At 34.6% G+C, this 25,070-nt stretch overlaps 1 protein-coding gene across 2 annotated transcripts in view; it reads left to right on the forward strand.

Moving 5' to 3' along the window:
* LOC114330073 (G protein-coupled receptor kinase 2) overlaps positions 1-25,070 on the forward strand; it is a 778,149-nt gene that overhangs the window by 103,926 nt on the left and 649,153 nt on the right. The window contains exon 3 of one of the 2 annotated variants that reach the window (XM_050642802.1): positions 10,789-10,815. The exons of the other annotated variant lie outside the window; for it this stretch is intronic. Within the exon in view, the coding sequence (XP_050498759.1) occupies positions 10,789-10,815 (27 nt within the window). The remainder of the gene's footprint in view (positions 1-10,788; positions 10,816-25,070) is intronic. 2 annotated transcript variants of the gene reach the window in all.

Below are 25,070 nucleotides of genomic sequence, written 5' to 3' on the forward strand. Positions count from 1 at the left end.
TCTATTTTGTTTTCGTGTCCATTTTATTCCCAGAAGTGCGGCCAAACCAAAGATATAATCACCCAGAGTTCGCTAGTTCTCTGGAATATTGCTTAGATAACATGCATCCCTTGGGCACCCTACGGCAGTCTGAAGATTCACGGCAGCTATCTCTAAATAAAATATATTTACTACACGTTAAAAATACGATGTTAGGGTAGTACATTCACACATCGAAAAACTAGAGGCAGCGGGTACCAGGATGAAGATGGGAGTAACCGTTCAATTCACGGTTACGGTCACCGCGAGCGATTCGTCAATTCTGAACCACTACACGATTTGGCTTTTAACTTAATACGTCAAAGCCCGCTTGGTTCTCGCCTGGTCAGTGCTCCAGCTTCAACTATTTGAGTCTTTTAGCTCACTAACTAGAACTAACCGCTGCTACCTAATTCGCTTATTTTTATATTGTTTCAGCGGGCCACAGCTTTGCCACCAATGCCCGTAGTGGGAATGGGAAATAGATTGGGAGCGCATTGCTGTCGCGTCTGAGGCTCTAACTAGATGCGCCATCGGTACCCATCGTTACAATTTCCCGCTGTCTAGTCCTGCTTTTTTTTACACGGTAGACAAATATCGGTATGCCTATACGCACGAATTTATCTCTGTTTAAAAAAAATACGTGAGAATTTGAGTTTATCCGTCTGGTTAAAAGAAAGACGTTATATTATTTTGTAGACATATCTACATTCGGTTACTCAGTGTATATGTTACAGTTCAAGTTGATTATCCAGTTGGAGTTGACTCCAACTAGTTGGAGTCGACTCTAACGGCTGGTTTCAGTAAAAGTTGATTATAAATATAAAATGAAGATTTATATTCAACATTTACTAGTAAAAGTAGACTCCAACTAGGAAAAGTATACTCTTCCCAATGCCATTTAGTAAAAGTTGATTCTGATTCACACAAACAGCCGATTCTAGAAATTAAATGTTACTGAATATGTTCAAATTAGTCTAGGCTGTATCGTCGCCCCCGTTAGGTAAATTATTCCAGTTCGATTTTGTTTGCACAAACTTATTAAAAAAGAGGTCCTCTTCGACCAAATAACGAATCCACTGGGTGTCAGATGGTACTGTGGTCGAAAAATGGTTTAAACAATTTTTTTAAACAAACTCACAAAAAAAATTTATTTAGGACAATTTTCTTTACATCATTTGGGTCATTCGGAGCAAAAGAGGTCTTTTGCGATTTTTCTGTAAAATTTTGTTGTTCTCGAGTTATACGCGATTTAAAATTTGCAAAATACGAAAATGACCATTTTCAAGGCTTAATAACTCAGTTAAAAATTATTATTATGAAAGTCCGAAAGTCACCAAATAAAATTTTAACGACCCCCCTACAAGATACTGAAGAAATTTTTGTTATTATTTTATTACTAAGCGGTTATTTTTAATTATTAACAATGAGCGCTAGGAGCGTATTGACGCAGCTATCAATGTGAGTGCGAGTGAGATGCACCATTGCACCATTTTGACATTTAAAAATTCAAACTTCTGTCAAACCACAAAACTGTCAAAACTTTTTTTGTAATTTATAGCTCACATGTCATCACCATGACAAGTCGAAAGTTCTTCTTCTTGTGGTGCTTTCTCCTTTAGTGGAGGTTAGCGACTACACTGGCAAATCTGTCTCTGTCCAATGCGGCTCTAAACAAAGATGTTGAATCAAGGCCGGTCCAGTTTCTGATATTTCTAAACCATGAAATCTGGCGCCTACCGGAACCTTGTTTTCCTTCAATCTTACCCTGGATGATCAGTTGCGTGAGGCGGTACTTTTTTTTTCTCATTATGTGTCCCAGGTAGCTAACTTTTCTGACTTTAATGATTTTTAGCAGTTCCCTATCTGTACCTATTCTCCTCAGAACATATTCTTTGGTGGTGTGGGTTGTCCAAGGTATTTTCAAGTCTCTTCTATAAAGCCAGAGTTCAAAGGCGTCCAACTTGTTCATCAGTGTTGTGTTGTGTCCAGGCCTCCGTTTCATACAAAAGTATTGACCACACATAGCAATGCAGAAAATGACATCTAAGGCTGATATTAATGCTACTGTTACAAAATATGCTTTTCATTTTGATAAACCCCTGTCGGGCTACCTCTATTCTCGCTCTTGACTTCTTGTTTTTAATCAAGTTGATTATTAAACCAGCAACCAAGATATTTGTACTGGCTTACGTATTCAAGCTGTTGGTGTTTCACATATTTATTGGAAGAGGTAAATTTTTGTTCCTTGATATTCTTATAACTTTGGTTTTCGCAGTATTGATCTTCATCCCCATTTTTTCACAACTCTCAGTAACCCTATCCAACAGTATCTGCAGACTATGGTCCGAATCAGTCATTAATACTGTGTGATCTGCATAGCGGATTCTCTGACCGTTTATCCTGATTCCTTCTGAAGGGTGCGATAAAGAGTTCGCAAATATTACCTCAGAATAGACGTTAAAAGTATGGGTGATAGCACACAACCCTGTCTAACACCTCGTTGTATTTCAATTGGCCTTGACGTATTACCATTGGTCTTTATGATTGCTGTCTGATTCCAATAAATAGCCTCTATAATTTTAGAATCTCTTTTGTCGACTCCGATGTCATTCAATTTTTCTATCAAGGTCTTGTGCTTCACCCTATCGAACGCTTTCTCAAAATCTATGAAACAGATAAAAAGGTCTGCTTGCTGATCTTTGTATCTTTGTGCCAGAGTTTGAAGACAGAATATTGCTTCTCGTGCCCCCATACCTTTCCTGAAGCCAAATCGTTCTTGCCCGGTGACATCACATTTTTTATAATATATTCTGTTCTGTATGATACGCAAGAAAAGCTTCAGAATGTTATATAATAGACTTATAAGGCGGAAGTCCTGGCATAATTTGGCGTTCTTCTTTTTAGGCAGTGGTATGAAGACTGATTCAAGCCATATTTTAGGGATAGTCCCTGTATTGTAAACATTATTAAATACTCCAAGAAGAAGGTCATAAGTTTTCCTCGTTGATTAACTTCAATAGCTCAGCTGGTATTTCATCTTCTCCTACAGATTTGTTGTTTTTTAGTTGACGTAGAGCATATTCCAGTTCGGACTTAAGTATTGGAAGACATTCGTCGTTTTCGGTATTTAATGTAGGAGGTTCTCTGATGTCATAGAAGAGTTCCTTTATATAGTCTTCCCACATGTTTATTTGTTCTTCAGGGCTTGAAATCAGTTTGCCTTCTGCGTTGATTAGATTATTTGGTCCTTGTGAGTATCTCGTGCCTGTGAATTCCTTGAGTTTCTTATACAGATGGAAGTCATCATGTTTTTTATAAAGTTTTCGATTTCTTCACATTGTTCTGTTATCTTTGTTATCCTCATGTTAATGCTTTGTACATTGCTTTGTGCTGTTTGCATTTTCTTCGTTCATCCATTAAATCCAATATTTCCTCTGTCATCCATCTTTGCTTCCGTGGTCGCTGTTTTGTGAGAATTTCAGTTGCCGTTGTAAGGGCGTGTCTGATTTCCTCCCGAAGGCGAAAGTTAAGGATGTTTAATTATATGAAAGTGTGCTAAAAACAGTGCGAAAAAGTAAAACCCATTTAAAATACATTGTTACTTCAGACACACTTTAAACTCTTCATGTACTGCTATCTATATTTACAATGTTCACACAATAAAACCTTTACATAATATGAGATAGAGTAGATAAAAATTATTTTTGTGAATTTGGTTAACAAAAATTGGTTAAACAATTTTTCAAGCGCGGTACCGCGTGATACCCTGTGTATTTGTTATAAGGATTGTTATACGGATGTATTTCTTTGAGTAAGTTTGTGCAAAAAATCGAATCAGAATAATTTACCTAACGGGGGCGACGTTACAGACTATACTAATAAGTAGTTGAAACGGTCAAAACAAAGAAACGCACACTCATCAAAAATGCACTTGAGATTCTCGTATAATCAACATTTACTGAATCGATCCAGGAAGAGTCAACTCCAACTAGTAAAAGTTGATTTAAATTTTTAAAATCAACTTTTACTGCTCGGTTCAGTTGGAGTTGACTCCAACTAGAGTTGGAGTCAACTCTAACTGAGAATCAACTTGAACTGTAACATATATATTATTGCTCGAAAATTGAACTTAGAACAGCCAGTTTGCGATGTGAAAAGTATTTACATTGTATATTATAATTAGTGTGACCAACTAGTCCGAAAAATCCGGGACATGGCCCGAAATAAAATGTCGTGTCCCGGCGTCCCGGACAAGTCTTCCGGGCCATCCGAATTTTCAACGTTTTGATAAAATTCTATTTTGAAATTTTGAATACGTTATTCTTCAAATAATTCACAGCAAATTGAATTGGTGGGACGAAAAAAGTCGACAATTTCTAGACTAACACTACATACAAAACCGCATGCATTTTATATCGTGGTATTATTATAGTTCTACGAAAACTAAAATGGTGGACTTTTTTTCGGTTCTGCATTTTAATTTAATTTTAATTTTTCTCGAACGACGGAAAGCTACACTTAGACATTGCAAATAGGACAAAGAAAGCTACGAGAATATATTATGAGATTAATAATACGATACTGGGAAAAAGGGAAATCAGTCAGGAAACAAAAATATATGTAGGTATTATAATAGTAACAGTACCAACTCTTCTATATGCAAGCGAGACATGGGTCATGGGTTACAAATAAAAGACGTGAAAGTGCCATAAATGCAGCAGAAATAAAGCAGCTGAGAAAAATAGCTGGAAAGATGAAGCTGGACAGGGAAAGGAACGAAAACATAAAAAACGTGCTAAGGCAGGAACCAATAGAGAAAAAAATAAAAAAAGAAAACTGAATTGATTTGGACATATAACTAGAATGAACGAGAACAGCCTAGTAAAGAAGGTGACAGATGCGAAAAGACGGGGGAATAAATGAAGGGGCAGACGTAGAAAGGGGTGGGATGGAACAAATCGAGAAAATCGGGACAATGAGAGGGAAAACAGTGCAACAGATGAAAGAAACAGTAGGAATCCGGAAGGCGTGGAAGAAATGGGTAAAAGATAGATAGGTGATACTGGTGATAGCAAAATCTGATGCTCTTATTGGGCATAAGGACAACGAAAAGAAGAAGTATTATAATTATCGTCTTCTGAAAAAAAAAATGGCCCGATTTTCATTGAAAAGTCCCGGATTTTAGGTATTTTTTTCAGCATTGTCCCGGATTCGACTGAATTGGAGTTGGTCACACTAATTATAATGGCCTTTGGCGCCGGGTTTTTTGGAGTTTAGATACACAAAACGTGCTCATATCATTATTAGAGAGCACATGTGTTAATTGTGGACTCGGCAATATCTTTATTGAGAACTGTGGAACTGGGAGAGGTTTGCTGACTTGCGAAATGATTTTTTGATGGTTCCCTATTATGTGGGTTGGGCCTAAAACATGTTTTGTTTTTTTTTATTGGTCGATAAAAAGTTAGGAAGTTTAGTTATTTTTTTATTAGTTAATGATGAAAGAGGGAAGAATTAAACTTTTTTCTTATTGGTTGATTGGATGAGTAGGGTAGAATGAGAAATGGAGTGGGTTTTTGGAAGGAAGCGTTTTGGTTTGGGGAGAAAGATTCAAGTTGTGAGATTAAGGAATTCAAGTTAAGCTTTCAAAGAAGGAGGTTTGTTGAGCCTCGGCAGGAGCCGCCACGGCGCGGTTTTCTGAAGAGTTTAGTTTTCTGAGAAAGTTAAGTTCGAATATTAAGTTCCGACATAGCTCTTAATCGAGTTTTTAAAGTTCCTGAAAATGTAGTGTTAGAAACGGTTCTCCTTTCGTGACTTCCTAGTCACAAGCCAAATGCCGCTGTTAGGCAAAGAGCCAGTTTATTTTAGTGTATACTACACTACCTAAGTTTCTTTTTGTAAGCAGTTATGGATTAAGTCATGCGTTAGGTGCCAATATTAATAATAAATACTTCAAGAAATTAAATAGAAGTTATTTAAATATTTTAAAAAGTCAATATGAGCAGACTCATTTCGAATTTTATTTCTTTTGGAACAATTATTTGGAAGTTTATTTAATTTTGCTGAAACTTTTCATAAATAATAAACATTTTTGTACTATTCTTTATCTAAATTCAGTGAAAAGTGCGTGCTTTGGACATCTACAACGTGAAGATAAGGACAGGACTATATGACAAGGTATTGTTTGCAAACCTTTTTAATGTTTTTGTAAACAGAATCTCTTTTATTGTCTACAAGAGATCTATCATTTCATTTTTTTATTTTTAAATTTTAATAAAATTTATTTCATTTTGCAATAATGTTTTTTGCTTGATAATATTATTATTTGATCCCTTTCTCTTGTTCCTAAATGATATTCAACTGAGAACACTAAGGTAAGGTCATGATATATTTATGTTTATGTAAATGTGTTTGTATTTTATGATGACTATATATTTTTATTAACTTGTTAGGTACTTTAATTTTTTTTTTTTTGAAGTTTTAAATATGTTTCGTCTTTCATTTTCTTTTAATTATGGCGCCCCCCGAGCATTTGAGTTAATTTTATATTTATTTAAAATCTATTAAGAATCCACACCCCTAGATCTCTGAAGACTTAGAGCTACCGAGGTACTCGTAAAGTTACGTAGCACCAAGTATATTTTCATGTTTGTTTAATTTGTCGAGTTCATATTATTTTTTTGCCTTTGTTATCCACGCTGGGGCTGTTATACAAAAATGGCTTCCACCGTCGACGCTTTGGCATTTGACGTGTTAATACAAAATAGCGTCCATCCAAGACGCTAATGCTACAAAATACCGCCCTTTCGTGGGACTGCTACAAAATAGCTTCCATTCGTGACGCTGGTGTTACAATATAGGTAGCGATAGTTGGATTCATTACTGGAATATTTCTAAAAACGTGTATTTTGAACAAAGTACATACGTAAAATGGTTAAATATTAAAAACACTTTCCCCTACTGAGACATTGAAATACCTCTAATGGTATCGTGGTATTCTCAAGTTGAGATAAAGTTTTCTGTGCCAGCTGTTGAAAGATTTTAATTTTTTTTATAAAGAGCTTCCATGGGTTGTATAAAACAATGATTCAATTTTTAGTGCAGCGACCCACAATATTTGGTTTGGGCACAAAAGGGAACCTCTTGAGACTGTATGCAGCCAATCTGGTTCCATATGTGTCTCATAGGTTTTTGTAGGGTTTTCTAAACTATATTTATGCTTGAATTTGTATGCAACAAACCACCAACATACTTTAAAGAGTCCCGATGAATTTTTTCTTTCACCTCATAATTGTATGCGACTTTCAAAATGTCATCGTCAGTTATATGATCCTCCTCCAAGTAGTGAGCTTCTATATTAGGCTTCTATTTTGGGCAAGTTTAATCAAATGCGGAGGGTCTGCAAAAACAAAAATATTTAAAGACTTTTCACAGGGGGTGATTAATAAAACAATTTTTGTCAGATCCCACACTCAGCTGAGACCAAAGGACAGTATTTCCAGTACCCAATACCCATGTCACCCATACAATAAAATTTGCTCTCAACAATTCAGATACTATTGTTCAATAATATTTTTTAGCATTGGATGATCAAATTTATTTGATCGCATTTGCATTTCGTCACCTGATTATAATTTTTACAATTAGCTACCTACGGCACAACCTGGCATGTTTTTTGTTAATACACAAAAACTGAACTAAACAGACTAAACAATAGAAAAATATCGAAACTAAAGGCTTTGTAAAAACAGTTCATCTACCATACGATGTACGATACACAAATAGATCTACCGGGACACGGGATTCTACATCTGGAACACCGTAGTACTCTGTATTGTTGCTTCGTAGGTGACATCATGCGCGTCGGGGTACACACTTCGATTCGTTAACGAGCATACCGGTCTTTGTCTACCGTGTTTTTTTATATAAATTCCAAAAAAGAAATTTCGACCAGGGCAGATATTTCAGATTTTTTGGATCATTCTAAACAAACAAGGTCTGTTGTAATTTTTCTCGTTGATCGTTTTCAAGTTATACACAATTTAAAACTGAAAAAAGAACGAAAGATGACGATTTTCAAGGCTCAATGCAATTTTTGCATTCATACTTCCATTATGCTTATGGGATGGCGCTACAAATTATGTAGCGCCATTTAGCCAAATATAGAGGTAGGTTGTGTAGACCCTTGTTAATTCGAAGATTTAATGTTGCTGATTTTATTGATACATTAATATAAAAATGCTTAATTATAGTCAGCACAAAATTAGATCGGGCACCCCTTGTTTTTTATAATTATTAACATACTAAATTACATAGGTATCCATAGTTTTTATCCATTATACAGGTCGGTGCAGATCGATCTTCTATTGTATCTTAGACTATGGGATATTAAGGACAAACGTCTCCGATTTTTTGCACAAATATAAATAATAAGAGTAAAAAATCTATTAACGCAATGGCTCGTGTCCTCTTACGCCACTAATTTGTGTAAATAAAAGATTTTATTGTTAATAAAAAATTATGCAATTATTTTAGCAAAACCTTGAATAATAATAAGTTGGTATACTACATACGTAAGTAGAGGTATATACTTATTTGTGTTAAATATTAAAAATGCCATTGAATATACCTCTCTTAAAGTAAATTATGCGATTATCTGTTTCGCATGAGTATAATCCCCATGAAATGTTCCTTGCTAGTTCCACCAAAAGTTTAAATACATTCTCTCAGTCGTGTCACGGTTAGATTCCACGAACGTGTATACATTTATGTATACATGTATATAATACTGATTATAAATATGAGATAAAGGTCAAGATAAGCACATATTATTATATTGATTATGTTTAATGGGAATTAATCACAATTTTAGGTTAAAACATGCTGTTTTACGTTTCGATTTCTACTTAGAAAATCGTTCCCAAAATACAAATTAAGAGTTAAGTTACTCACGGTTTTTGCTCTAAATGTTAAAGCACCGCTTGGATTTGACATGTTTGGCATACACATACCTAACATGTCAAAGAAATAAAAAATGATATTGACTGTGTTTCGCAAATAACTTAAAAGTAAGTATTTTATCGAAAAAAGCATTCTTAGCAAAAATATAGCTTATAAAAAACTGAACAAAAAAATGGTGTATGTATGAGGTCTCTAAACCTAGTAGAAGCAGAGTTTTAGCTAATGAAAAATAGGTTCATATTAGTCAAATTCCAAATCGAATGTTTCAACCTTAAATATCCAAAAAATGAAGCACTTTTTGGGAAAAACTCATTGTAACTTTTTTAAAATGTTTAAAAAATGCTTTACTTTTTGTGCTTTAAAAAAGTTTCTAGCATCAAAAGTAAGCAAGTTACGCTCGAAGTAAAGTTAGTTCTTTTTTTTGTAAAAAAAAAATCGGGAAAATCACCCCCTAATTAGCATCGTAAATGAAATTAATCGTTATTGCATCGTCGCTTTACTTATTTATTATTTATATGATCTGTAAGTTTCATCGGTTTAAAGTGCTTGTTTTTGAAAAAAAAAAAAGATTGTTTTAAAGTAAAACCGGCTTTATAACCACGGAGACGACGAATATAGAAGAAAGCAGAAAGGACATGGTCACGTATCTAGTTTCTTTTCGTCTAGGAAAAGGACCGAAAGACAGTTTCAAGTACTCAAAAATCTGAGTAAAGATAAAAAAGAGAAAAGGCTGTTTTTGTTTTTATTTGATTCAGAGTTGGACCACCATCTTCAGATAGCTATTTCTGCCTCTCAGGCGTTATCAATGGAGCTATGTAGTCACAACTCTGAATCAAACATTAACAGGCTGCCTTATTTAAGGGAAATTACTGCGAATGCAATAATTCCACCTTTGAGACGCAAATCAGCGACATCTCTCGTAAAAAGAGGAAGACGAAAAGTCCCAGATACAAAGTTTACTACAATTAAACAATTAAAATAACTGAAATAAAAATAGTATACAATATTTTAAATCTAAGACTATTCGTTAAGAAACTGTTTGGATTTTCTTGTTCGCTTGTGAAAGCTGTGAGCATTTCTCATAGTTTTGTTGCAACAGGGTTATCGTTACCTCCGAAACCCAATACAAGTCATTAAGCCGCGTCCTTACTGGTAAATTAGTAATTCGTCGCAAGAATTTGCGTCCCAGATTTAACCAACGAGACCACTGAACATTTGTTTATCATTCGTTGTGTGAGTCTGCTCAGGTTGTGTGGAGTCAAATAACACAACGTCCACACTGCAAACCGTATGCAGCACTGACCGGCAGCACGTAGAGCTAAATTACATAGATTATTTCATTCATAGGAAATTCTGACCAATAGAAAGCTACAGAAATCTAAATTAGACTGATAACTTTTGATAATTTCCCGTCGTCAAGTATATTACGTCAGATGCCCTTCGTTGCTATGAAAAAATACATTCAGCGACATTAATGACAATTAATATTTTAAAAATTATAAAAGTGATGACTTTCAACCGTAAAATATTTATAACAACTGTGTGTTTAATTGTACTAATTTGTACTTACATAAATAAATTACAATAAAATTTTGTTTTTGAACTGTTTTGTTCATGAAATAATCGCAACAAATTGCACTCGATCTCTAAAATTAATATAGAATTTTAGAGCTCTTGTGCAATTACTATAATGCAATTACTAAAGTACATTTATACATAGATTTTATAATTAAACAAAAAAAATTATATAGCAAATTTCCATTTTAATTTATTATTAACCATATTAACCATATTTTTTTCTTGCAGGTATAGACTCATATTCTTCTGGTATAGGTAAGCAAAAACTTTTGATCTGATCAAATAACCGAAACGATGCTTTGCCTTGAAATTGTGATGTTGATTGATAGACAAGGCGAAAACGGCGGGTTCATTGGAAAAAATATTCCCATGGGATTTTTTTGCATAATCACATTCGTGAGACACCCCAGAATAAGGTTCAAGAAGTCATCCACGCGAAAAGTGGTCAAATTTTTTTTAACAATTTTTTTTAATCAAATTGCAAAAATCAGTATTTTTGGTCCGGAGAAGTTTTTTTTTAGATTTTTCGGACCATACCAGACAGAAAAGGTCTCTTATAATTTTTCTCTAAAGTTGATCGTGTTCGAATTATAAGCAATTTAAAATTAAAATGGCCATTTTTAAGACTTAATAACTCGATTAAAAATGATTATTATGAAAGTCAGAAAGTGACTAAATCAAATTTAATTCAGGATCATGAAGCTTCCCCTTCATGATCCTGAAGAAATTTGTGTCATTAATTTATTACTAAGCTGTTATTTTTAATTAATAATAATGAGTGGTAAGATCGTATTGACGCGGCTGTAAATGTGAGTGCGAGTGAGATGCGCCATTGGACTGCCTGAATGGCATCTCTTTCGCACTCGTTATGGACGGCCGCCTAATACGTGCATGGCGCTCATTATTTTTACTTAAAAATAACAGCTTAGTAATCAAATAATCACAAAAATTTCTTCAGGATCTTGTAGCGGGGCTTTAAACTTTGATTTAGTTACTTTCTAACTTTCATAGTAATAACTTTTAACCGAGTTATTAAGCCTTGAAAATCGAAATTTTTCGTTTTTTTTTTAAATTTCAAAATGCTTTTACCTCGAAAACGATTAACTTTAGCGAAACATTATAACAGACCTTTTTTATTCAGAATGGTCCAAAAAACCTAAAAAAAAAATTGTTCCGGCCAAAAATACTGATTTTTTTCAATTTGATTAAAAAAAATTGTTAACAAAAATTTGGACCACTTTTCGCGTGGGCGACCTCTTGAATCTTCTTCTGGAGTGTCTCACGAATCTGATTATGCAAAAAAATCTCATGGGAACATTTTCTAAAAACAACCCGCCGTTTTCGCCTTGTCTATGATATTGATTGAAGTTTCACTTCGTACCACTTAACAATAAATAAGACTTTAAAAATTGCTTTATTCTTTTATATAAATAAAAATTCTAGAACACGTTTGTAAAGCTAATAACCCAAATATTTTGAAGTAGGTATTTTATATTATATTTCATACATTTAAAAATAAAAATCGACCTGTTTCGGGATTTTGGCTTACGAAATAACGAATTTATTCCATACATGTGCACCATGCTCTATACCAGGGGTGGGCAAATACTTTTAAGCGCGGGCCAAAATGAAATTTTCAAAATGTCTCCCGGGCCGGAGACCTATACCCAGTATGTACGCTGCGCACACGCTAATGTTTTTGGTGGAGGTTTTTCTCTGCCCAAGAAAGTTTTTTGACATAAATACTATAAGTATCATTTTAAAGCATTTGGACAAATACATTTGATTGTTAATAATAAATAATAGTAATAATAAATTGTCTTACTTGTGTGTACATGCGAACAATTTATTCTCAGTAAAATTACGAAATTTTTAATATGGTCCATTATTAGATTAAGCCATAACAGGGATCCAGGTAAGATATGAAATTCAGAAATTAAAGAGCAGCCTTTTTGAAGATGAGAAAATTTCTGAGCAACCAAAGATTCAATCTGCAAATCTGAAATCGGATGGTAAAATGTTATGTAAGTCAACCATCATATTCGAAATTCAAAGGTGTGAACTGATCTAGTTAGTCAACCATCATATTCGAAATTCAAAGGTGTGAACTGATCTAGTTTGGTCATGTACAAAGAATGGACGACGACAGGCTGCCAAAACAAATTTTAAAATGGATACTAAGGGAAAGAAGGCAGAGAGGAAAGCCGAAGCAATCCTGGCTGGGTGGCATTCAGAAGACAATGTCGGAAAAGGAACCTTCACCCTGGCGAATGCAACGACTTACGAAGCTGGAAACTGGGAACCGGAAGGCACTCCTATGTCCACTCTATTCTTCTTTATTGGATTGTTAATGCTGACTTAGTGAGAAAGCTGGAAGCTTTTGGTATGTGGCTTTTTAGGAGAATTTTGAAAATACCATGGACCGATCATATTACGAATGAAATGGTGTTGCACAGAATGGAAAAGGAACAGAGAACTTTTGACCATCATTAAAAGGAGAAAGACAGCAAGGAGAAAGGGCACATACTAATAAATGATAAGTACGTTGTTGTAAGTTGTTGCAGCAGCTGATTATTAAGGGTAAAATCGAAGAAAAAGGGTCCTGGTAGGCGACAAATACCCTGACCGAAAAAAATATTCGCGCCTGGACCGGGTTAAACACACAAATGCTTTTAAGAAAAGCAGAAGATAGAAATTCATTATTTATATTAAAAACTACAAACACTAGTACTGTTGATTTCAACAAAATCGCATAAAAGAGATTAAGAGCGTAGGCGCAAAATTTCGGACCAATGCTTTTTAAATGTATTCCTTCTTTTCTAATCCTGAGAAAACTAATAAATATTTTTGAAAAATTTAAACGCAGAATGAAAGATTACATTATTGCCGAGGGCCAAAAGTCCCTTAGAATAACAAAAAGTTTCTTTTGAATGAGATATTTGAAATTAAAAATTACACTAATTTTATTCACCCCTGCGCCTTACTAAAATAAGCATTGTAGAAGTTTTCAGGGACTTTCGGCCCTCGGCAGCATAATTTGCTCAGGAGTCGAAAAAAAAAACTGAATACATTTAAAAAGCATTGCGCCTATGCTCTTAAAAAAAGCTTGCGGTATTTTTCAACGGGCCGGATAAAGTAAGCTAAAGGGCCGGATCCGGCCCGCGGGCCGCCTTTTGCCCACCGCTGCTCTATACTAACAATACTTATGGAAAGAAACTAAAAGCTCTTCAATAAAGAGAAAAAGAGATTGTGGACAATCTAATGGAACTTGCGAATCATTTACAGAAGAAAAATATGTATACGAAAACCAGTTCAGTGCATTAATGCATTTGATATAGTGATTAGTTGGAATGTTACTGCAATATACAGCAAAATCGTGATAACAGATGCGACTATTGATACTATGCATTCTGTAATCATCTGGTTTATCCTTTCTAAATATCTCACTAGTAAAGTTCGGTACAAAGCGTATAGAGTTGCACAAGCTTGACTTGAATGTTTGAACTTGACTTGAGTTCGACTGAATTTCAAGTCAAACTCAAGTCAATCCTTCTGACAAATAATTCAAGTCAAGTCAAACTGGTCAATCGTACAGGTTTGAAAATTCAAACTGTTTGTCAAACTAGTTTGAAAATTCAAACTGTTTGTCAAACTAGTTTGAAAGAGTTTGAAAAATAACTTATTTAGTAGATATACTTTTTTGTCGAGATTGATATGTTAGTTGCCAATTAAGATAAGAGAATTAATAATACAATGAGTGCCACATAAAATTATCTTGATACAAGAAGCGATTATAATCAAAATAGGGTAAATTTTTTGAAAATGATTCCTGTATGCTTAGAATTGCTTGCTGGCAAGTTTCTCGATATAACTTTTTTATATTTGAGTGTTACTAGATTAAAACAAAGAATTCGTTGGATAGTTTTTTTATCATACCAATTGTAACGCAAGTTGGGGGGAGGGGGGCCATGTAAAACGTTACGGCGCGTTATACGGGGGGGGGGGAGTTCGAACAGCGCGTTACGTAACATTGTTTTAACTTAAATAAATAAACTACAAAATCACAATCTCCCAACTTTTCAACTTTCATTTTTATATTCTACATAGAACCCCTGGATTGTATTATATTGGCCCCTCACACTTCGCTCATGTCACAATAGCGCAATAGTATTCAAGTGAAAAAATCTTAAAATTTGTATTAACCAGATCAAGCACAGTAACACGTGTTTGCAATAAATAGCTGGACCTTTCTTCACAACAGAAGATGAAAAGATACAGATGGGATAAAGAGGTTGTAAGAGCTTCAAAAATTGCGTTTCGTAATACTTGAACGGCCCCTTTAACAAAAATTTATGAAGGAACAACAAAATATTATATTTTTGATAGAGTAGTTTTAATGAATTTTTTGCGACTTTGCAATGTCGTCTTAAAGAATTAGTTCACTATTTGTCATTTTATAACGATGTTCTTTATTTTTACATAATACAAGTATGCAGATTTATTTCTCTTAATTTTTGCACTGGGAATACCTTCAAAATCAGACTCAATTTGATCTGGTACTTATTTTGAGCCGAAAAATATTCAGGTTCAGATATTATTTCACAAAGCACACACTTCAAAACGAACGTAATAAACAAGCCAAGCATATACTTCTTAATAGTCTAAGAGCTAGTGAACCCTCCGACTAACGGTCGTCCTGTAAGGCTAGAAATTTTTCTAGTGATAATTCATAACACACCAAGGCTAAAAACCATGACCTGGCAGGCCTCAGCGGTGCACGTGTATCTACCAGGTGAATCGAAAAGTGCAAATTTAGGGGGTAAAATAAACTTTCTCCTGTAAGGTTTAAATTTAAGTATGAGTTTCAGTAAGTCATTAAGAAGAAATGTGTACAATGATAGGCGATTCTGAAGAGCATAAGACCTTGCCAGGCGAGGGGAAAGATTAGGGGTGTTTCCTAAAATTATTCTTTTTGCATCAAACAAATTTTTCTTAGGTTTTTTGAATCATTCAAAACAGAAAACGTCTTTAGTGATTTTTCTCTTAAGTTAATAGTTTTTGTTATATATGCGATTGAAAATTTTGAAATTTGCGAAATCGGCCATTTTTAACCCTAAATCGGACATTTATCTAAAAATTTCAATGTTGCCAAGGTACGTAGATATTCTTTAAACATTGATTGATGAAATCCCGAAGAGTTATTTGCAATAAAATATCGAAAACCCCTTTGTTTTTTTAATTGCTAATCAAGCGGGCGCGTCACTGTAGTATAAGTGAGGACGTTTGAGTTTGCATAAATTCATTATCTCGAGAATGGGCAAATTTCAAGAGAAATCCTCAGACAGGTCGATTTTTATTTTTGAATTAGGACTTTTGGCATATATATAATACTAGTGACGTCATCCATCTGGGCGTGATGACGTAATCGATGATTTTTTTAAATAAGAGTAGGGGTTGTGTGATAGCTCATTTGAAAGGTTATTTAATTCTCTATTCAGTAATATAAACATAATTATTTATACAGGGTGTATAAAAAAATTTTTCTTCTATTTGTCAAATTTAATCAAAGTTAATTTAATAAAAAAAATTTTTTTGTACTTCCTGTATAAATAATTATGTTAATGTTTATATTAGTGAATAGAGAATTAAATAACCTTTCAAACGAGCTATCACAAAACCCCTACTCTCATTTAAAAAAATCATCGATTACGTCATCACGCTCAGATTGATGACGTCACTAGTATTATATATATGCAAAAAAGTCCTAATTTAAAAATAAAAATTGACCTGTCTGAGGATTTCTCTTGAAATTTGCCCATTCTCGAGATAATGAATTTATGCCAACTCAAACGTCCTCACTTATACTACAGTGTCGCGCCCGCTTGATTAGCAATTAAAAAACAAAGGCGTTTCCGATATTGTATTGCAAAAAACTCTTTGGGATCTCATCAATAAATTGGAATTTATTTTTACAAATAAATGTCCGATTTAGGGTTAAAAATGGCCGATTTCGCAAATTTCAAAATTTTCAATCGCATATATAACAAAAACTATTAACTTAAGGGAAAAATCATTAAAGACCTTTTCTGTTTGGAATGATTCAAAAAACCTAAAAAAAATTTGTTCGATGCAAAAAGAATAATTTTAGGAGAAACCCCTAATCTTTCCCCTCGCCTGGCAAGGTCTTATGCTCTTCAGAATCGCCTGTCATTGTACACATTTCTTCTAAATGACTTACTCAAACACATACTTAAATTTAAGCCTTACAGGAGAAAGTTTATTTTACCCCCTAAATTTGCACTTTTCGATTCCCCTGGTAGATACACGTGCACCGCTGAGGCCTGCCAGGTCATGGTTTTTAGCCTTGGTGTGCTATGAATTATCACTAGAAAAATTTCTAGCCTTACAGGACGACCGTTAGTCGGAGGGTTCACTAGCTCTTAGACTATAATAATATGAACTACAAACTAATTTGCAGAGTAGCAGATTCAGACCTATCCAAATAAGTTAAAACAAAAGTCGGTACGCTCTCAATAAGAATTGGAAATAAACACGTTGCGCAATATGATATTCAAACTGTTTGAAGAAGTTTGATTTCAAGTCAAACCTACTTACTTACTTACTTACTTACTTACTTACTTAGTTCTAAGCCTTTCTACCTTTAGGTGTAAGGCTAGTCAAACCTAAAGATATTGAAATCAAGTCAAGTCAAACTTTTTTACAAACAAAGTTTGGTTTTCAAGTCAAGTCAAGTTTGTTGAATAAAATCAAACTAGTTTGACTTGATGCATCTCTAAAAGCGGATCTATCAATATTTGATTATTTCTTTTTGTATTTAAAAAAGAAATGATTCTGCTTCTTTTATTCTCATTTCAATTCACTGCTTTATATTTTCTTTTTGGGAAATATATTTCTTGCTGTTTCGTGTCCCTTTTTGTTTCAATTTTAATCTAGCTCGCCTTGCGAAGCGTTTATTTTTGTTTATAAAGTTTTTGTACCTGGATTGTTTATTTATACTACAATGACATATTTGACATCATCGTCGTCGTCCAACCTTCTGCGAGCTGTTGAGCATAGGGTTTGACTAATTATTTCCTCCAATTATGTCGGTCTTGAGCTTACTGCTGCCAGTCCTCAGCGATTCTTTTGACGTCGTCTGTGCATCGTGTAGGTGGTCTTCCGCTGCTTTTTCTGACTATGCTTCTCTACAATGTAATGTTTTGCGTCCACCCTCATTCATTCTGGCCACATGAACCGCCCAGTTCCATTTCAGCAATTCTATGCGCTCTATGATATGTATGACTCATTATTTCCTCGTGTCTAACCCTGCTCCTGAGAGTCAGTCCAAGTAACGACTGCCTTATTCTTCTTTGGGCTACTCTTAGTTTGGATGCTGTGGCCTAGGTTAAAGACAGTGTTTAGGCCCCGTAAATCATGACTTGGCTCTGAAACCGTTGGCCCAGAACAGGAAATAAAATGAAGCTAGGACCAATGGTCGCTTATATTCATATCAAGGGATTTTTCTATAACCCTTTTTATGTTGGTTGGTAAATGAAAAAGTAAAGTTTGGTAAAACTCTAATTTTGTTTCTAGTCTATTTGTTATTATTCTTGTCAATAGATTGTACGAGGTGTTTGACTATTTGACATATAGTATGGTAGAACTAGATCCAAACCCAGACATCCAAAGTGAAAGTTATCCTCCAACACCAAATTGTTCTATATGGTCCACCTAATGTTCAGAAAAAAGTCAATCCATTTTGAGCGTCGGGTTTGGGGGATGGGGAAGAAATTCGTAGTTTTTTAAGTTTTTTGTCAATATTTCAAAAAACTATGCGGTTTAGCATGAACAACCTTCCATACAAAAATGTTCTACATTAAATTTGAAACAAAAAAGGCCCTATGCATAATCCTTCTAAAATGAACGGTTCCAAAGTTACGGAGGTAGTAGAGTATCATCATTCTCTTTGCCTTATCCCTATGCGGGGTCGGCTTCCCTAATTGCATTTCTCCACACAATTCTATCTTGGGCCATATTAATGTTAATCCCCTTTACCAACATGCCCTGCCTTATCGTCTCCCCCCAGGTCTTCTTTGGTCTTCCTGTCCTACTCCTTCCAGGAATCTGCACTTCAGCTATTCTTCGTATTGGGTGGTTAACGTCTCGACGTTGAACATGACCAAACCATCTTAACCTATGCTCTCTCATTTTGGCATCAATTGGTGCCACACCTAGACTTCCCCTAATATACTCATTTCTAATTTTATCCTTCTTTGTCACTCCACTCATCCATCTAAGCATTCTCATTTCCGCCACATGCATTCGCTGTTCCTCTTTCTTTTTCACTGCCCAACATTCAGTTCCGTACATCATAGCTGGTCTTATGGCTGTTTTATAGAATTTTCCCTTCAGCTTCATTGGAATTTTTCTGTCACACAACACACCACTCGCTTCTTTCCACTTCATCCATCCAGCCCTAATTCTACTGCATGCATCTCCATCTATTTCTCCATTACTCTGTAATACCGATCCTAGGTACTTAAAACTATTGCTTTTTACAATCATTTCACCATCCAAAGATACCACTTTATTTGTAGTAGCTCCGTCTTTAAATGAACATTCCAAATACTCTGTTTTTGTCCTACTAAGTTTTAAACCTTTTTCCTCCAGAGCTTGTCTCCACTGTTCCAGTTTTTGTTCTAAGTCTCTTTTACTATTTCCTACTAACACGACATCATCAGCATACATTAAGCACCATGAAATTTATCAGTCTCTCCCACACCTGTCCTAACACTAGTCGTTACTCCCTCATACATATCCCTCACAATCTTTACATATTCACCAGGGACTCCTTTCTTATTGAGTGCCCACCACAGAATCTCTCGAGGAACTCTATCATATGCTTTCTCAAGATCAATGAATACCATATGAGCGTTTGTTTCTTTACTCCTGTATTTTTCCATCAACTGCCTTATAATGAAAATTGCATCTGTTGTTGATCTACCCCGCATAAAGCCAAATTGATTCTCGGATATTTCGGTCTCTTCACGTATCCGTCTATCAATTACTCTTTCCCATATTTTCATGGTGTGGTTAAGCAGTTTTATAGCCCTGTAGTTTGTACATTGTTGTATATCTCCCTTGTTTTTGTAAACAGGTACCAGTATACTGCTTCTCCATTCGTCTGGCATTTGTCCAACTACCATAATTCTATTAAATAGACCTGCTAGCCACCTTATTCCTGTCTCTCCCAATGCTCTCGGAGGTAGTAGAGTATAATTGGTCCAAAAAAGGCCTAACCCAGACATTAAAAGTAAAAGTTTTTTTTCAACACCAAATTGTTCTATATGGTCCAGATATTGTTCAGTAAAAAGTTACACCATTTTGAGCGTCCGGTTTGGGGGGGGGGGAGATGGGGGAGAAATCGGTAAATTAGCAGTTTTTTTATGTTTTTCGTCAATATTTCTAAAAATATGCTTTAGCGTAAACAATGTTCTATACAAAAATGTTCTACATCAAATTTAAAACAAAAAAGGTGCTATACATAATTGTTATAAAATCAACGATTCCAGAGTTACGGAGGGTGAAAAGTGGAGGTTTTCGATACTTTTTATATTTTTTGGGCAATTTATAATATTTTTACTGACTGAAAGAAATTTTTTTTAACAGGATTTGCTATTTCAGTGGCCGATGGTATGTTAGTGATAAGCCCTTGAAGAAACGTCAACCTCACCACCCAAAATCATCATCAATTGCCCAAAAAATTTAAAAAGTATCGAAAACATCCACATTTCACCCTCCGTAACTCTGGAACCGTTGATTTTATAACAATTATGGATAGGACCATTTTTGTTTTAAATTTTATGTAGAACGTTTTTGTATAGAACATTGTTTACGCTTAAGCATAGTTTTAGAAATATTGACGAAAACGTAAAGAAACTACTAATTTACCGACTTCTCCCCCATCTCCCCCCAAACCGGACGCTCAAAATGGTGTAACTTTTTACTGAACAATATGTGGACCATATAGAACAATTTGGTGTTGGAGGAAAACTTTTACTTTGGATGTCTGGGTTAGGCCTTTTTTTGGACCAATTATACTATACTACCTCCGTAACTTCGGAACCGTTCATTTTAGAAGGATTATGTATAGGGCCTTTTTTATTTCAAATTTAATGTAGAACATTTTTGTATAGAAGGTTGTTCATGCTAAACCTCATAGTTTTAGAAATATTGACGAAAAACGTAAAAAACTACGAATTTATCGACTTCTCCCCCCTCTCCCACCAAACACCCGACGCTCAAAAAGGTGTGACTTTTTTCTGAACATTCCATGGACCATATAGAACAATAAATTGGTGTTCGAGGTTAACTTTCACTTTGGATGTCTGGGTTATGTCATTTTTTTAATCAATTCTATCCTACTAATAGGTACGTGTGGTTGAAAGAACTTGGCTGAAACTAAATAACATAGCGTCTAACCAGATAATCTCTTAATTACCCATTAGAAGTAGGGATTACGGATTAGGACGATAACACACATGAACTCTATTCTATTTCACTATGTAAATAATTATCAAAGGATAATCAATAGCTGTTTCCCACCTACTTATGTACTTGAGAGCGCGAAAACAATGCTAATTTATTAAACAATGACATTTTTGTTGATTGTTGTCAGTTTTTTCCGAACCTTGTAGATTTATCGATGTTGCGGATTTTGTGCACAATGACTGCTTACGTGGGTATATCCATATTTGCGGTAGATTACACATCCGATACGTCGAAGAAAGCAGTAAAATTATTCAGATTATACATAAGATGCTTTCTTTTGTTGTTAATAAATTCAGACTTCATTTTCAAACTAGTACATTTAATTTACCTCGTTCTTTGCAATTCTTTTACTTTTGAAGGATATCTACTTTAAAAATTATAAAACCTTATAATATTTACTCCAGTGAATGAGAGCCTCCGATTTCTATCCTAAAGCATCGATTTTGATTGAAATAAAAATTGAATAAAATTAGTTGTAATGTAAATAGTCCTGGATCCCGCGTACCAAAAAAAAGTTTATTAATAGCAAGCTTAAAATTTGTTAATAGCTTAACGGTGTCTAGTCGGACCAACTTTGATGTACGGGAACACTGGAACAGGGGAAGTTTTAATTATGGAACAGGTTACAGGTTTCGAACGTCAGACTACGAAAACGTTCCATATATTTTGTCGGACAGAACTTCCAATTGATTTGCTACCCTTTCATTAAACTCTCATGCAAAAATCAGACTGCTATTTATCACCAACATAATTCCTTTCATTTGACATGTTCTACGTGTCGGACTTATTAAAATGCCCAACATATTTGTCGCACAAACATTTTTTCATATACAGTGGACTCTCTCTATAACGAATAAGGATATCACGAGGTTTCGCTTATAACGTGGTACACTAGATGTACCATGAAATTCCTATTGAACTATAACACCTCTATAACGAGGCATATTTGGATATAACGAGGAAAAATGAAATCGAAGAATATGTTTCTTTACCTGTTTTTAGCGCAGTAATGGCTATAAATAAATACCCCAACTGCCGGTATATAGAAATGCCTAACATATCTATTATTATCGAGGCCACTGCTGTAATAAACTCCACCGCCTGTAATAAACTTCTTTATTTTTATCTATCGACCGATATTGAATATTGTAGGAAATTTACAATTTACGATGGCGAAGTTTCAATATTCAAGTCGACCATCGACATCTAATAATCTACGTAAGAGGTATCAAAACATTTGAATATTATTGTTGTCTGATACATCGAGATCCGCTTATAACGAGGTAATTAGTCCGCCATTTCAGTTCCGTTATAGAGGGAGTCTACTGTATTATATAAAGTTTTCTATTAAATAAACTTAAAAACAATCTGCTAGTTTTCACAATCATAAACTCGTCAGGATGACAAGTTCCACAATTAAAATCACGTTCCACAATTAAAACTTCCCCCTTCCAGTGTTCCCATACATCAAAGTTTATCCGACTAGACACCGTTAAGCTACACTACTGATCAAAAAAATCCGAACACCTTAAAAATGGGTAATTTTTGATGTCTCGAATTTCCTATACCTGTCCGATTTAAGTGATTTTTTTAATATGTTATACGCTATAGCCTTATTCTTTGACAATATCGCTGTAATAATGTTGCTAGACAGGCAAATTGTCATTGTATACCAGGTGTACCAATCAAACTGTGCTTTTTTCTCAAAGTTCGCTACACCCTGTGGAATATTCTAGCATTTATAAAATACTGAAATTAAAACCCAAGTATAGCGTCAGGTTTTCTGAACATTGTGTGTTCTGATTCATTCGCTTATGTTGGATAATAAAAAAGTTAGGTACATTAACAACTAGCCATGTTTTTCATCGAGATGCGGGGTTGAAATTTTTCTTACAAACTGACGATTTATGTATTGCTCTAAAACCGGTTGAGATATGCAAATGAAATTTGGTGGGGCTTAAGAGGTAGTTATTGTGCATTTTTTGACATATAACTAAGAATTTTATATTCACCATTGGCGCGCATACGGGTAATGGTGTGAATTTTTATAGAAAAAATTAGTACGCCACTTCGATATTTCAAATTAGAAATCTTTTTGAATTCCTCGTTTAATTCACAACAAAAAATCTTTCTTGCCTCTTTTTCATATGAGGCGCCGTTTCAAATATATATTTATATGAGGCGTAAATAATTTAAAATAAGATTCTATGCATAATATGGAAACTACCTCGAATACTTGGTAAGCGTTCAAATGTTTTATTTTTTTGGATAAAAACGGCGCCTCATATGAAAAACGGCAAGAAAGATTTTTTGTTGGAAATTGAACGAGGAATTCAAAAATGATTTTTAATTTGAAATATATCAGTGGCGTACTAATTTTTTCTTTAAAAAAATTCAGACCATTACCCGTACGGGTCATATTACCCGTATGCGCGAAAGTGGTGAATATCAAATTCTTAATTTTATGTCAAAAATGCGCAATAACTACCTCTTAAAACCTACCAAATTTCATTTGCATATCTCAACCGGTTTTAGAGCAATACAACCGTCAGTCTGTAAGAAAAATTTCAACACCCCGTATCACGGAAACGAAACATTTGCGAACATACGTTTATAAAGCAAACCGTCATAATTTTTTCTTGCAGAATTACCCCTTAAAATTTGTCATACTTATTTAAAAACACCCTGTATTGATGAAAAACATGGCTAGTTGTTAAAGTACCTAACTTTTTTATTATACAACATAAGCGAATGAATCAAAAAACATAATGTTAAGAAAACCCGAGGCTATTTATAGTTGGGTTTTAATTTCAGTATTCTATAAATGCTAGAATATTTCACAGGGTGTGGTGTACTTTGAGAAAAAACACAGTATGATTGATACACCCGGCATACAATGACAATTTACCTATCTAGCAACAATATTATTACAGCGATATTGTTAAAGAATAAGGGTAAGAACAGAACAAGTGGGTCGCGGTGGAGGTGGAGGTGGAGGTCGAGGTCGATGTCGATATCCATGTAAAACAAACACATTGTATTGAATGGAAGAGAACAGAGCAGGTAAGTCGCGGTGGAAGTTTAGCGCGATGCCATCAGGAGGTTTACATCGATGCTTTTAAAAATAAAATGAGTTTGTTTTACATGTATGTCTTCTGCGCGGCCTACAAGGATGCTTCCCTGTGATTGATCCGTTCGAAGCCAAGTTGTCATTACCTGCGCTATCTGAGTTGATAATTTTTTTATAATCCCTTTTTTGTATTCAGTTTATTTTTGAATTTCTAAAGTAATTAAATCCAGTAAATTTTTAAAATATGAAGGAGGATCTGATTATTTACAGCTGATATTTGATCACTATCATCACTTGACTGACACAACATCGCAAAAGCACAGTCTTTTTGTCATTAAAATTTCATTAAACTACTTCACTTGATAGTGGTTCTAGCTCGACTGACAGCGCAGGTGACCTCCTTGCTATGTGCTGTCGACATCGACCGCGACTTAACTAGTAGAATCCACCGCGACATACACCTCCACCTCGACCTCGACCCACTTGTTCTGTTCTTACCCTAAGGTTATAATATATTTAAAAAATCACTTGAATAAGACAACCGGCTTAGGAAATTCGAGACATAAAAAATGACCCATTTTTAAGGTGTCCGGATTTTTTTGACTAAGAGTGTATTAACAAATTTTCAGCTTGCAAGATTATAATTGCCGTGTCAATAGCCAACGTTCGCAACGGACAGGGCACTTGAAGAAGAAGAAGAAGAAGAAGAAGAAAATAAAGAGCGATGAAAATGTTTCGAATGTAATTAGTATGAAAATGTTATATTCTTTTTTCCCTTAATTTGCGTACTAAACAATTTCGCGCTATAATCTCACTTAAAACAATGAGCCTTTCAAATTTATAACTAATCGAATTGCTTTTAGAAACCATTTCCTACAAACCGCTCACA

The sequence above is a fragment of the Diabrotica virgifera genome, chromosome 2 (assembly GCF_917563875.1).
Source record: "Diabrotica virgifera virgifera chromosome 2, PGI_DIABVI_V3a".
Lineage (NCBI taxonomy): Eukaryota > Metazoa > Arthropoda > Insecta > Coleoptera > Chrysomelidae > Diabrotica > Diabrotica virgifera.